We start from the raw sequence: 16,426 nt of genomic DNA, 5'->3' as shown, positions 1-16,426 counted from the left end.
GTTATTATGGTGGAAACACTACCACTTTTGTCCACAGGGGGCTCCAAAATGAACTAAATCTGAAACTTATTTGTGGTAACTTTAATTTGTATCATTGGTAATACCTGTATCAACATGGCTGCCACCAGAAAGGTCTATTGAGATTTTCCAAACTCAAGTCCCTGTATAATGTTATATAGCTATATATAAGAAAGTAAAATACCCATAACACCTGACTGTCTAACAATAACATAATATGACGATCTTAAATGACACACACTTGCAGTCCTATATTCTCAGGGTGTGTGCGTTAGTGTAGTGCGCACGCAGCGTGGACAGCCCTCTCCTCCTCCAGAGGGCTGTGTGTGTGTGTGTGTGTGTGTGTGTATGGACTGTCTGGCAGAGCTTCAGAGGCTCCAGCGGCTGCTTCAGTGTCCGCATTCACTCTGTGACAGAGGGAGCTCCAGCTACAAACACGCAGCCGAGATCCGGGAGCTGCCCAGCAGAGGAAAACTAGCCTGTTGAGGAAGAAGGAGGGCAGGTTCATCTGCTGCCGCTGGAGCAGGAAAGGACATTTCAGGTGTTAGCTCTACTTTCGGAGGCGTCTCGGGAGACAGACAGAAAGTAGAAAGGGAACCGAGTTTGCTTTCTTCCGCAAGAAGGTAAGTTTGTTGAAGTTTCCAGCGGGTTTTTCCTGCCTCACACTTCCTACTCGCCAGAGTAAAGTTACATGTTCCCTCTGTTTTCAGGCCAACAGGTTAATTACCGCGGAATGATACCTGTGTTTGGGTTTTACCACACGTTAGGTGTGTTTTTCAGCTCGTCGCACTATTGTTGCATAAAGTGCGGATATTTGGAATAAAATACATGTCCAAGACGTTATCGCCAATATGTTTGTGATTCAGTCCTTTCCCGTAATGAAAGGACTGATGTGACAGCTGCTAACTAATCAATACCGGTCATTTCCTGCGGGTCAAGCAGCCTGCTGACTCCTGGTTCAGCAAACAGTGCCAGCTGAGAGACCTGGCTGCACCATTCACTGTTATGGCCTTTATTTGTTTTACTGGAGATAATGCCACACCAGAGTGCCATAAAGGAGCTCCCATTCCCATCCCTGCTGCGGCTCGGGAAATGACTGTCCTCACTGCATGGAGGATGTCTGTCCTCTCAGAGATGATTGTCCTCATATCATGGCAGGTGCTGATGTAGGGGCCCTCAGCAAAGTTATCACAGCAGCTCAGTGGGACCTTATCATGTGTCATAACAATATATCCAATATTATGGTTTTGCATTAAAAACAAAAAAAAGAACTTGAACTCGACTTAAGAAAAAATATGAAATCTACATAAAATGAGGTCTATAGAAGTAAAAAATAAAATACAAATAAAAACAATTAACACTATGTTTTGTAAAATGTAGCGCTACCAGGCCAGTATTGGTAAATTGGTAAGCAAAAATCTAGGGCTGCAACATCTAAAAAATAAAAGAACATAGTGAAAAATCCAATCCCATGTATTTAAACGTCTCATTTTTATCTTTATTTTGATTATCAGAATAGTTTAATAGTTTATTTCTTTTTTACCACTTTCCCTTTCAAGCAAGCGAGTTGATAGATCTACTAGCCCCAAATGACATTTGACTTGCCCCGTGCAAGTGGGATAGCCTTATTGTTGCACCCTGGCATTGTTTTTGTGTAAACATAATTCAAACATTCATAATTGGTGCTAGGGCTCCACAATGTTTAAAAAAAAAAGCATATTATGATTATTTGACTGAAATTGCAATTGCGACTGGTGATACGATTAGTGGGAATTATTATTTTAGCATTACAATTTCTTTTTTGGCTAAAAAATTGTGATGATGTGACATTTTTTGGGGTCCATACTGATCAAACATGTTTTCTTTCATCTGGAGAACATGACATCTCTGCAGCACTACAGTTCTCCATTAAAATGCTGTTTTTTCACACTTTTTCCTTTTTCAAAAAATTGCGATTTGGTTCTGGTTCTGCGATTTGGATATTGCACTTCACCATATTACGATTTTGATAATTTTGTGATTAATTAGAGGGGAAAGCAAAAGCACAGAAGTTAAAAGGAAAAGAAAATTTTATACAAACAAAAATGATGTACACAGATTTATTTTTTGATACCGGTAATTTTTTTCAAGTCATAATTTTTCTTTGTTTTTAAAGGTATTTCAGGGATTTTTAATTGGTTATGAAACAGCCTCAGATTACAAGACCATCACCCAGAAGATCAGGTATTTCTTGTGTTTTTCATTTTCCCAGGCAGAGTTACTGCGAGTAGTAAAGGAGGAGGAGCTTTTTATTTAGATAATTTTGTTTTAAACATTACATTTTGTGCTCATGACAGTGGAAACGATACCACTTTCGTCCACAAGGGCCTCTAAAATCAACACAGTGTGAAAGTTGCTTGTAGAAACTGTAATATTTTGACAAATATCGTATTGTGGACTTTTTTATCTTGAATTTTTGGTATCATTACATCCTTAGTTGGACCTGACCGTGCTGCTTTTGTTGTCCAGCGTTGCACTGCAGTGTCTATAGACTGCATCCTCCCAAACATCAGCTGTTTTCAACATTTAAATGGAGAAGGCTTTCACATCAAAGATTTATATCTGTGAATCGCTATTGTGTGTCTCTTGTCCAAAGAATTAAGCTACACTGCACAGCGACAAGAAAACACGCATGCACATATTTTAATGTTTATTAAAAGGTCAAAATACCATATAGAAGTGTTGTCAAAGACTGTATGAGTCTCCTTATTTGCCTGCAGACATCCTGAGCTGCACAGTAAACATGAACGACATGTGACTGGGTTTACCTCAGACTTAAACTGAGCTTATAGGAAAATTGAAGTAAGAAAGCAGCATACATTTCTGAGTGGGTGGATCCATGCTATGTGATCTGTAAGTACACAAAAAATGTCCCCTGGTGACCCTCGCACACACACAGCATGGGCATCATGTGATTTGGGATTTCACAGCCAATGTTCCAAGAGATTAGAAAGACTTGGGATTCATGATCTGAACGCAGGCCTTTATGTAACACCACGAGAAAAACGTTTTGGTTTGAAAGGATTGTGTTTAGAGGGCATGTACCTGTGCCTTAGCAGTTGAGTCAAATTGTGAAAGAGTATTGTGTGTGTTATTTCACTGTCAGTAAAACAGCAGTGTCTATTACAACATCATCCAACACCAGCACGCAAGATTGCACAGGCTGGTGTGCGCAGAAAGTCTACTTAATTCTTCAGTGGACTAGACCTGTCTTATTTCAAAGGTTTCGACATTGCACAGCTTTCAACTAAACAGATTTACATGGTGGCCATTTTGCTCTGACATCATACTCAGGGTGGGAAGCTCGAAACTTGTACTGCTGAGTTCCAGGTTGCAAGTCGTATATATGAAGGGGATCTGACAAATAGTTATCATTTCACCACTTCCTGGTTGATCAGCAACAAAAAAGCCACTTTGAAACAACAGCTAACATTTCACTGATCAGATTCTCTACATTTATAAGACTTTGTGTGACAAGACCTTTAAGCTTCCTACCCTGAGTCTGATGTCAGAGCAAAATGGCCACTGTGTGAATATGGTGAATAAGTCTCAGTTGCAATGTTTTCATCTGACAGCAGCAAAATATTTTCCTGTAGCATATATTAAATAATTGATGAGTAATAAGCTTAGAGTTAGTGGTGTTATCTTACTTATGCACTCCTGAAACATCAGTTCTTGTAGAGGCTTTTTAACAGACACACCAAACTATCAGCATACAAGTGAGGAACATGTCGTCTAACGCCCTGGCACTGTGATTATGGCGAGAGTAGACGTGATTCGTCCACACAGTAAATGACTTTGCCAGGCTCCTCTCATTTCTCAATAATGAGCTTCTTCTCCTCTCCTCTTTCTTTTCCATAGCCCTTGGTGGTAGTGTGATAGATATCTGTATCCTGCTCTGGAGACCTCCATCTGGCCAGTTAAAAGCTGAGGGAGCTGACTGCTTTGACCACTAATGGGTCTTGCTGGCAGCTGAGTCCTAGTCCGGTCTCCACGGAGACGAGTCTCTGTAGACAGAGGCAGGTCTTAGCTGCACTGATTGATCAGCTGTGTGCATGTGTGTGTTCAGAGGGATCGACACGGCCACAGCCCTCTGCTCTCCCTTTCACACCTAAAGCTGTGCGGCTGCTCTCCCTCCGCCCACTGTTTGAGTGGCCGACGCTGAAAGGCTTAATGGCAGGTAATCTCATACCTGCCCTCAGGAGAGACCACACTGCGATGGATGAATGAATCAGAGGGACAGATGGCATAGCTTCCCATAATTTATAAGCATAAGTGTTCTCTGTTATAAACTTTGTCTCAGTCTTATGTTCTTCATATTGTTTACAGACCTTTTAATGGAGTCATGACGTCACTTTGATCAAAGATGGGTCTCACTAACATCTGGCCAAGCTTTGATTTATTAGTAGATCAATAATGAATACACTTTGTAACTTCTGTAATATTCCAGCAACATATTTCTTTCCGAGCCTGACTCAAGTTCGAGAGAGTAGTAACCGAGCCCGACCTGGACCTGACCGAGCGTTCTGTGTTTCATGTCCGAGGCCGACCAAAGCCCGATGTGGTTCATGTAGGCTGAAGCTTTGAGTTCCCCCATCATGCAGTTGTTGTTACGATGTTTACAGTTTGCCTGTTTACCCTGACTGTGGAGTGTGAATAAATTTTATTTACTCATAACTAATATAATTTCCTGAAGTCAGCCTTGTTTCTAAGTAGCTGAGGGACAGTTTACTTATTTGTAACTCCCAACAGCTTCCCGATTTCCCTTCAGACCTCGTCTTTTTGAGGAAATACCTGTAAGGTCGGTGCTGCGGATCATATAAGATGTGCTGGTTCTCAACCTAATTAATTAGCATTGAGTAGTCTATTTTGACCCCTGACTGAGGGGAAACAGAAATGTAAAGAATGTCAGCATCAATTTTGACAAATCAAAACAGGTTTGGAGTGAAGCAACTGCAAAAATACAACCGTTGTGTATTGTTTTTCAACCAAGCAACATGTTGTTCAGCCTGTTCGCTAGTGCACGGGCTAGGACATTTTCACTGGGAAAAACTGGAACAATGTGATGAGAGTGCATAAAGGGGGTAGGAAGTGCTGCCTGGATCTGATGTTTATGTTTGCACCACTTCCAGTTAGGAAGCGGTGTGAAGTGCTTTGGTAAAACGTTTCTGGTTCATTTTTGAGATTAGTTTCTCCTTCTCCATCCTCTTTAGATGGCGTCAAATGACTCACGGCTTCAGCAGCAGCCGTCCCAGAAGGATGCGGCCGACCAGAATTTCGACTACATGTTCAAGTTGCTGATAATCGGCAACAGCAGCGTGGGAAAAACCTCCTTCCTGTTCCGCTACGCCGACGACTCCTTTACCTCTGCGTTCGTCAGCACCGTGGGCATCGACTTTAAGGTCAAGACTGTCTTCCGCAACGACAAAAGGATCAAGCTGCAGATCTGGGTGAGTGGATTAAAGATGCCACACATTTTTTACTGGCTACCATTAGTAAGAGGTAAACACACAGCATAAACAACACATTGTGGCTACCACACTTAATAATGCTTATTTAGAGTGAAGCTCGTTGTCTCTTTCAATCTATTTTACACTCGATCTGTATGTGCATTTACATTTGTTGTTGTTAAGGAAAGTCTCTCAGACATTACTACTTTAAATGTAAACAAGGAAAAACAAAGAAAGTTGACCCACGTGGAATGCTTTTGACACCTAGAAGTCTGTTTCAGGCAACTTGGTGATAAAAGCCTTACCAGAAGTATTTTAAAGACCAGGTTTGTCTAGAATTGTGGGTTTTGCCTTGTGCAAGTGTAGCTTGTGAATTGTGCAAGTGTAAGAAGCATGACTTCCTCATGGTTTCATACACAGTCTTACTCCCCACCCTTATCTGTTAAGTGTACTTAGGTGTTTACATAATGGCATGATGGAGTTTTCATGTTTTTGATGCCACAGAGCCCAAATGGGAAGCTCCGGTTCCCAATAGTATGGTGAACACATTAGCATACATGATACTTGCACATCTATCTGAAACAGAGCAACATTAGCATTTATTTGGAGTCGTTTTTCTCGGTCTCTCTGTAATGTTTCTTTCTGGTTGAGACTTTCAGGTGTTGACTCAGGCATTTTTGAAGCTGCGGTTTGAATTGTTGTTAAGCTTCTACTGAGATTCTGTCTGAGTCTGTTACTTTTTTCTCACTTGTGTTTAGCACTCGTCGCCATGAGTTTTGAGAATTTCTCACTGCCACATTTTTATAGGTTTGTGGTTTTTGTGGGCGATGCTGCAGCAAGTGGCGCAGCAGTTACAGTAACAGCCTTTTCACACCCGAAGCAGTTAAGAAGCAGTTGCTGCCCACAAGAACACGCACAGAGTTTTATTGTATACGTGTTCAGAGATTTGCGAGCTAGTTTGTTTTTGGCTTTTCAGTGAGATGTACCAAGGCTATGACGTTCATCAAGGGACTTGCCTGTGATCGCAGTGTGGGACTGCAGCAGCCGCTATCAAAATGCGTGAAGTAAAAGTTCCTTTAGCCAAAACCTACAAGGCATCTATACAAGTGAGGTGAATGCTAATTACTATTATTATTAATAATTTTGAGTTAAATAAGGTGTTAAATGTCTTCAGTGGCCCTGGAAGTTTGAAAAATAATGCTCATCGTCAGGGTTATGTCAGTTTGGCTTTTGAGACTTTCACAACCTTTTACAAACTAAGGATGTTAGATTTAAAGGCATTAAGAAGTATTTTGCAAATAACATGATTCAGATGAATTATGAGAAATGCAGGATTTTTTGACAAAAAGTCAGGATGTCCCAGGCGCTGCTGGTTTGATTTGGTGTAGTGTCCTTTTGTAATACCTCACTTTACAGATGTACAATACCAAAATTGCTGGAATGCACTTTTAACAAATTTTTAACACTTTTTGGGAAATTTGCTTGTTCACTTTCTTGTTGAAGTAAATGAGAAGATTGGTACCACTCTCATGACTGCACAATAAATATTAGTCCCGGACAGGAAACTGGAAAGGAGAACATTGGCAGTGACTCTTCATAGTGCACAGAGCAAAATGGGGCGGGACTTGGGAGGGGTCAGTACCAGTTATAGCCAGCCGTTGGTTAGCGTAGCCTAAGAACTGGAAATAGGAGGGAACCGTAGATGAACACAGCGAGATAAAGCCGGATTAACTCCCAACAGTTTAAATGACTCATTTAACCCTGGTAATTCTTCATTACTCATTTTACCATAAAGTGTATCCTTATTTTTTCTCCTCCCAGTACACTACAAATCCTATTGATATACGTTGTTAAGGCTGTTCAAACAGATGATTCATTTGAACCAACAATATGTGAGCCACTGTATGATACACAAACAGCGACCAAGATGAATCAGCAGTGGAGTAGCCCACACCAAAACACACACTCACTGACCTGACCAAACGTGTCTCTAAGAAATGACGTGCAAGGTTGGTAGTATGTGATATTTTAAGAGCTGAGGAGGAATTAACCAAAATGAGTCTGTAATGTGTGATTAGTTGGGATTTGAGAAGGTGGGCATGCTGTGTGTGTCTGGCCTTGACGTAACAACTGATGGTGCTGTTAAATGACAAAGAGACCTGGTATTTCCTAAACTCAGGAAGCAGAGGAAGTTCCCTATCAGCATCTGACGGGGACATAACGAAGATATACTGCAGCACTGGGGCAGCAGTGTATTTACAGGGTGTGGGACCAGCAGGCATGTCTGAATACGAGTCCTCCCTCGCGTGGTGTTAATAATCAACTCTGTGAAATTTCCTGCCCGTTAAATTCATGTTTTCTCCCACCGAACACCATCTGTATGAGATTTCACAAGGTCCTCAGACAAAGAGCATTGTTGATGACCCCACTCTGCCAGCTGCTGTAGCCTCCCTTTGTGCATCGTGGAAACACACTAGCCTGATAACACACCACATGGCCTTTGCACTGTAATAAGCAGACCTAAAGCAGTCATGTACGATATGTTCACCTGTGTCCACAAATTGTTTACATCCCTCCTTTTTGTGTCATGGAAATATGTTTCTGATCTTTGAACAAACACACACACCTTTTGCACACTGAGCATAGACGCATCCACACATGTGTTTTGTGTGTGTGGTAGCCCAGGGGATGATATCCTGTGTGATATCCCTGCTTTGTGTTGGCAGCTAATAGAAACGCAGCTGACGCATGTTTAAAGATCAGGGTCCCAGTGACGTCAGATCATGCAGAGGCCCGATTTAAACCCCTCCCTGTCTATCATCATACATACACACATGAGAGAGCAGCTTTTGTTTACTGCCTGGAGTTGATTATAGTAACCCTGGAGACAGTCTATTTGGTTAGAAGTCCCATTACGCTGCCAAATATTTGTTCATCCCTGCATGGATGAGATAAAGATGAACCTGGAATATTTCACACTTTACTAAAAACAAAAATAACCTGTGACAGAAAACAGACTCTGTCTGTGGTATTGGAAACAGTAAAACAATATACCAATAGTTTCTCTGCTGTCTCTGATAGAAGGATTTATGTATTTATGTATTTTTTGATTTGTTTTTCAAGCCTGACCTATATGGGATTTCTAAGACAAATTCTGATTGTGGAGGGAAAAAAATTATGGATACAGTGGCCAATATACTAGAAGTAGATCTCTTCTAGGTGGTTTGTGTTCTGATTTTGCATAGTCTCTCTTTTTTTTTAACAAATTACTTTATTAAAGAATATAAAATTAAACGTTTTAAGAATATTTGATGTTGACACTGTCAGTCAGTTATCGGCAGATTGTAAAACAAGATGCCAAGCTTCTCAGCATTTACACCTGCCAGGAGTCTCCCATGTTTCACATTGTTTAAAATCTAAATCACCCCAAGCATTGCTTTCTGCATAATGTTCTGTAAAAAAAAAAGGGTACATATTGAAAAACATACACATAAATACATTATATATCTGTGATCGACCCATATCAGGTCCCTACTGCGCAGATATATATCGTCCAACCGATGTATCGGCCATTATTGTTATTTACTTACTTTTGCAGAATGAGTTTTTCAAAACACGGTAATCAAACACTGTTGAGCCATCCTCCGTCCTGTCCCTGGTGGCTAGAGCTCGATTCAGGGCGCTGTGATGGTTTTCTCTGGAATGGGTGGCATGGGGATGGAAAGCTGGGTCAGCCTATTCCTCCTCCTAATTTAATCCACAACCAAATCAAATGACTTACAATACCTTATAAAGTGGCCCCCTATAGTGTCTGAGAGCAGTTTATTTTAAGGCATCGAGCCCACAATGGGCCAGTCAACTGCTATAAGGGTCAGGTGGTGACTCAGCACTTGTCCAAGTAGTCAAAAAATAAATAAATAAAAGGAAAAAAATATAAAAATATTCTATACACAAAACAAACAATCATGGTTGTAGCAGCAATAAACTTTAAATTTCATCTTGCTAACTACAAATGAGGCAATCCTGGTTAATCCTGCCAGATCAGCTTTTTTGTGCTTGTACTGTTTTGTCCTTTGTTTTGCCATAAATGAATTTAAAAAAAGGATTTATGCGGCAGGCTGCCCTCTGTCTTGCCCACTTTGTAAAGTGAGAAGCATCATTTGGCAGACCACCCGGAGCAGTCCTGCCTGTAATGGAACATTCATAACCCTCAGTGGCCTCAGGTTACCTGGACAACCCACACCACCTCCTCCTCCTCCTCCTCAAAACATCAGACAAACACAGAAACACACACACACACACACACACACACACACACACAGGCCCCCGATGCAAATGAGGGACTCAGACAGGTTACCAAGTAACTGAGAGTGGAGGGGAGTTGCTCTAGCACATAGGGATGAAACGATAATCGGTTTCATGATAAACCACAATAAAATTCCAGACGATTAGTATCACTGTTTCAGATTTTAATCAGTGTTTGATTATCACACTTTGAGAAACTCACAGTAAAAACTTTCCAGCATCAAGCAAAGTTAGCAACAGTCTCCCACATGCAGGTAAAGCATGGCACATAGGTTTGTTTTGTCCCAATGAAAACATCAAAAAGGACATGATGCCTTTCTACAGGTTTTAACAACTTAAATGTAAGACTTATTAAGACCTTTTTAAGATTATTATGAATGCAATTTAGAACCTGTTTCACATCCATACTGTAATTAAAATAGAAGCACGGTTTGCATTTGCAGATCCATGTTTTTTTGTTGTTACAGCATAATCAATACACATTTTCTTCAAAACAGACTGAATTTATTGCAAATTTTTAAAAGTGCTGTAAGCCACAGAATTCAATTAATTTTTAAGACCTGGCAAAATCTCATTTAAGACATTTTACTGCAATATATTTACTGTAATAAATCAAAATGACCATGATGTGTCATCAGAGATAAAAAAAAAACCCCTGACATTTATGAACAGCTGATCAAGCAACGTTGCTTATTACCAGTTTACAATGTTGTGTGTGTCCTGCACTCCTGCAGTGCTCCTGCAGCCTGCCTGAGCTTCATCAATTCTTGGGAGGAGGGAATCGGGGGAAACAACTCACATCAACCATAGATTTTATATTAATATACAGTCTGTGGCTCCACCTCACTATCAGGACTGCAGTACTGATTTTGCACCTGCAGTTGCTACATATTGCTCCTTTAAGGCCAAAAATTGGATTACTGGATTTTAGACTTTTTAAGGACCTGCAGAAACCCCCGTTTTCAGCACACTTTAACAATACTGCAATAATGATGATGATTGATCATTTTGATCACTATAACTGTGATATGAAATTTACATACTGTTTCATCTCTCCTACCAACTCAGTCTGTTTGATTTTTCTGCTTTGAGCATCCACCAAACTATTCTGAGCCGTCGACTCTGACATCACACACAGCCTCCATTTAATTAGAAGATGCTTCTGATAAACTCACTGTGGCAGGGCGGCAACTCCGCTCGATGGCCAGTCGCCTGCCGACCCTGTGATGCTCACATATCTGTTATCTGTGTGTTTCTTCTCGCTGGCTGGTTATTGATACAAGCCAGCTGTCTTGGTTTGATGAGAAATGACTGTGGCACAAACTCACGTCTAAAAGCTGTCTTCTTGTTTATTGTGTGGATCGGAGCGAGTGGCATTTTGATGTGGTAATGAAGCCAAAGGTGAGCACAATCTTACATTAGCCTTCTATTTGCCCATACACAGGATCCATAACGAATGAATGAAACCTTTGTAGCCCTTCAGGGCTTCATTTGTTATTCACAGGGAGCAGAAAAAGGCATCAACAACAACACATGACAGCGCATAATATAACATAAAACATAATAAAAAAAAAAGCATAATTTAAATAAAATGCAGTTCACAAAAATGCTATGTGAAAAACTGAGAAAACTACATATTCAGACAGTAAAGGTCACAGTTGGTCTGGTGAACTATCTTTTATTCTCTTTTTTTACCCACAATAAATTAAACCTACCTTGAATTTAAATTGAAAACATCTTTAAACTTGATTTAATAGTGTTACGGCAATCAGTGTCAGTTTGAGAGAAAACTCCACCAGTGTTAATATTTGTTTATATATGTATAAATATATATATATATATATTTGTGTGTGTGTGTGTGTGTGTATATATATATATATATGTTGTGTATAACAAGCTCAAACAAATTGCTCCTAGTGGGGTTAACAAAGCTGTATTGAATTTAATTGAAACGTTTCACTTCTGCCACTCCAGCTGGTACAACAAATGCAAACTTGGCCAAACTGATCTCAGCCTTGACAGTTCAATTGTATAAACATTTTAAATAACACAGTGGGATTGGAGTAGACCACTCACTCAACTGGTAAATGATGGATCCACTCTACATAATACTGTTGCAGTGGTAACTCAGAGCTGACTTAAAACAGGTAAGTACTGCAGCAGCAGCCATAGTTTAGACAATGTTGCCCCCTTGTGGTTTTAAATCTTGTATTGGATCATCACAGGGGGACCGAGGCTTTTCTGTTTGTTTTGAACATTGATAAATATAAAGTGTATGTATAGAAATATGTTTTTCTGTGTGTGCGCGTGCGTGCTGCAGGATACAGCAGGGCAAGAGCGCTACCGCACCATCACCACAGCCTACTACAGAGGAGCTATGGGCTTCCTGCTCATGTATGACATCACCAACCAGGAGTCCTTCAACGCAGTTCAGGACTGGTGAGTTGGACATTTTTAAACTGTTTGGTTAATTAATACAAACACCAGTACAATATTTGTCATTTTGCTAGATTATTTCAAAAACATCTCAAGAGTTGAAGAAAATTTGCACTTTTGCCAGTGACATACAATAAAATAGATTTAAAGTAATATTAGTAAACTAGAGTTAAATAAAACCAAGACTAAGAACTAGATAAAATAGATAAAAATAATAATAAATGAAAGAAATGAAATAAAACTGATTAAAAAGCATAAAATCAAAACAAAATAACAGATGATATTCAGTAAAATAAAGTAAAATTGAATAAAATCAATAGAGTAAAATAAAAATAAATTGAGTTATTTTCCGTAAACCTTTCTTAATCAAAAGTCAGGCTGAAGAAACAGGCTTTAAGTTTGTATTCAAAAATTTTGACACTTTCAGCTACCGTCAGATCCTCAGCCATACTGTTCTAGATGCTTGTGTCATAAATGCCAAACGCTGCCAAAAGTTTTTAGTCCTGCACTTTGGAACCACTAAAAGACTTGAGCCTGAGGATCTGAGGGGTGACTTGTCTGTTTCTGTTTGATTTTTTGAGTTCTACATTGCTTTACGGTTCATTTTTTACTACTTTTAAACATACAGACTGTGAAACTTGTCTGTTGTCTGTCCTACAGGGCGACGCAGATCAAGACATACTCGTGGGACAATGCTCAAGTGATCCTGGTCGGTAACAAGTGTGACCTGGAGGATGACAGGCTCGTACCCACAGAGGACGGTCAGCGACTGGCAGAGGAGCTCGGTAAAAACACTTTGACTCACACAGTTTTGTCTTATTGTAAAACTTCGACCTCTCTGCCACTGTAAACAGATATTATATGCGTGCTTGTAAGACATCTATGTGTATATAGTAAATAAAATTAAATTTTGTTTCATTCCCCCTCAGGTTTCCAGTTCTTTGAGGCCAGTGCTAAGGACAACATCAACGTTAAGCAGGTGTTTGAGCGTCTAGTAGACGTCATCTGTGAGAAGATGAATGAGAGCATGGAGGGAGACATCAACCTCATGTCCAACCATGGGAACCAGGGCCTTAAAGACTCGCCTTCAGAGAGCCAGGGGGGCTGTGCTTGCTAAACCACCCTCTGCCTTCTAAAGTCCCCCAACACACACACACACAGATACCAACTCCTTCTCTGTGCCTCACCTGTGGAAAGTGCAGCGCCTCTGCCTCTCTCTTCACTCCAGCATTGCCCCGCTTTGTCCACACAGCAGTGCAGCACAAACTAAACGACAGCTAGCTGAGATAATCTTCATCACTTCTATCAGACCACCTCTCCCCCCTGCAGGCCCGTCTTCCTGTCTTTTCCCTTAAAGTGGCCCACGCTGTCTCTGTGGCCTCGACCCATCAGCTCTGTGGTGAAAACCTGCACTGTGTTCTGTCCACCCACCACATCGACCGCCTTGACCGCTGGTGCCCCATTAGCATTTTAACTGTACTGTATCTGAAACATTTGTTCAGTGGCTTTCATTTTCTGAGCCAAATGCAGATAGCTAGAAGCTCGTGATGCCAAAGAGTATCTGGCTGTACTTTTGGCATTCATTGTTTTATTTGAGATTTATACTGTACATGTGCTGAGGTTTGCCTTACTTTACTAAATAGCCACGCTACTTTAAATTTAACACAGTTTACAACAATGAAAACAGTGAATTGCAAAAGCAGAATACATGTTTTGAGCTTATTGCCAAGAAACATACATACAATTTGATTGTTACTCCTGAGCAGCTATTTAAACTATTGAATTTAGGGTTTGTTTCTTGCCTCATATGTATTCAGAAAGTGTTTTTTTGTTGGATAGCTAGTGGAAAATGTCACAGAAGGACAGTTCAGAAAGTGTCTTTGTCCAATAGGATGTTTCATGGTGATGGTTGGCTGAAGGAGAGAATATGTCCAGTTTGTACAGCCTACTCAAAGTTGAAATGAAATGGAAATCAGAGTGATATTTGCTTCTGCATATTGACATGTTTCCTGACACTCCAGGGCTGAGTCAGCCACCTTAGCATTAGCTGTGTCGCTAACTGAGCTAACAGAAGTTAGGGGTTAGCTGCCTTAGCAACAAGTAAGACTAACAGGATGTCTTGGTACCATATTCCCTGTCAATCCCAGACTGCTTGGGTTGTCCACTAATGGCAGTTAAGTTAGCAGGAACTATTATGTATGTCACAAGCAAAGGCATGCTGAGCTTTGCAAGGCTTAAAGAAAAAGTTACAAGTTTTGTGAATTCCATTTATTGGCTTTCTTGTGCAGAGTTAGCTCAGAAGATTGATACCACTTGTCTGTTTGCTAAATATGAAGCTATAGCTCGAAGGCAGTTAGCTTAGCTTTGCACAACGACTTTGTTTTTTTGTATGAATAAGCAAACACGATATAACATTAGGATTTTGCTACCTTTGGACAAAACTAGGCTAGGTGTTTCCCCTTATGCTAAACCAAGCTAACCAGCTGCTGGCAGAAGCTTCATATCTACCGTACAGATGTTAGAGTGGTGTCACACTTCTTTATCTTCAATCAGATTCCATCAAATGTTAAATACAATCAGAATTTCCATTGTCTCTTTATTTCTTTAAATACAAAAATATCAGTAAAGGACAGTGAAATTCAGTTGGAATAATAAAGACATGTATTCATGTTGTTATTTCTGAGGTTAAAAATGTCATCAGGTGCTGATAATGTCTTATTCACCCTTGATGATTTCTTTATAGTAAGATTCTGAGGTCTACCTTTCACCATCATCCATCAATAATCAGTCAAAGCATTAATCAAGATGACAAAGAAAACTAAGAGGCTGTCATAATGAACTTTAGTTTGGATTTTTGAAGTAGGGTTATATGAGGTACATATTTATAGTCAATGTATTTTATCCACATAAAAAAATAGAATCAGTTTAAGTATATGCTATATTTAGAATACTTTACCACTGCTTAATCACTGCTTTACCTTGCTGTCAGACAACCTTTTCCAGTGGGAAAAGGACTTTCTCCAAACTAACCAAACTCCATTGGAAAAATTTTACCTCGAAGAACACAGGAGTTGCTGGTCTGCTGCTTTGATTGATTTGTTTGTTTGTTTAATTTTGTGATTTCTGTGGTTTTAAAGCGTAGCCTCAGATTCACCAAAGTCAGATGGCAGATGAGGCAGTGATAGACCAGCAACTCCTGTGTTCTGCAAGGTAAAATTATTGTTTTTTGTCTGTTTGTTGTGTCTGCTTGGTTTGGAGAGATAGATGGCTTACATAGCATCTTTAATTTCCCATGAGAAACAGCTGTCTGTTGGCAAGGTAAAGCAGTAAAAATATGACCCTGTCCACAGAAGGACATTGTTTAGCTTCCTACACCAGTACTACTGCTGTTTCTCCAAACTGGAGGCTTGCCAACTGCCATCTACTGTAGATAATAGATAATACACTGACTATGTATAAGAACCTCAGATGACCCCACTTTAAATAATCCAAACTGTCCCTTTAATACCAGTCTCGTGTTACCCTCTGCATCCCTCAGTGCATCTTGGAAGCTCATGAAGCCTTTTTCTTGTGCACTAATGCAGAGACAGCTGTGGTAATGTCGAGCTTCTTCACAGTGCAAGCGTGCCCGAGTGAGGAAGTCGTTTAACACTGTTGACACTTGTATTAGTCACATGACCTGCCTCGTGGCATGTCCTCGTTCACCCTTTTGTGCCACCCTTTCTGTCCCGCCTTCTGTCACACACACACACACACACACAAACACACATGCAAAACATACACTGCTCCCCCAACTGCAGCATGGCAGAACAGTTTGCATGGCAAATCTACAATGTTTAATAACTGAGTATTTACAAAGTGGTGAATTATCTTGTTATATTTTGTTGATTATGTTTTTTGTTACTGACATAATGACTGTTTTATGGAGCAGCACAGTGTGTGTGTGTGCATACTCAGAAAGGGAAAGGAAATATTGATCTCTGAGAAGGAGAAGTCCAGGCCTCAACTGTGCTGTTGCCACTGCAGAATATTAGTTAGAAGAACCTGTGTCACTTTATATCCCATTACTGTAATATTTCATCTTGTCATTGAAGTGAATAAAATGAGGTTTTATCTTCATTCGATATTATTTTATGTTTGCCATCGGCTAAACTGTACATTAAATAACTTCTTTGTTC

General features: G+C 40.1%; 1 protein-coding gene across 1 annotated transcript; it reads left to right on the top strand.

The window, feature by feature from the left end:
- Positions 1-323: 323 nt before the first annotated feature.
- On the top strand, positions 324-15,087 carry rab3db (RAB3D, member RAS oncogene family, b). Its single transcript, XM_084743481.1, has 5 exons — positions 324-641; positions 5,271-5,507; positions 12,133-12,251; positions 12,909-13,033; positions 13,178-15,087. The coding sequence occupies exons 2-5, from the start codon at positions 5,271-5,273 to the stop codon at positions 13,363-13,365; spliced, it is 669 nt and encodes a 222-aa protein (XP_084599607.1). The 5' UTR covers positions 324-641; the 3' UTR covers positions 13,366-15,087.
- Positions 15,088-16,426: the final 1,339 nt, after the last annotated feature.

Source organism: Lutjanus erythropterus, chromosome 19, assembly GCF_056507025.1.
Source record: "Lutjanus erythropterus isolate fLutEry1 chromosome 19, fLutEry1.hap2, whole genome shotgun sequence".
Lineage (NCBI taxonomy): Eukaryota > Metazoa > Chordata > Actinopteri > Lutjaniformes > Lutjanidae > Lutjanus > Lutjanus erythropterus.
The sequence above is the reverse complement of the archived record's forward strand: the minus strand, read 5'-3'. Positions and strand labels throughout refer to the sequence as shown.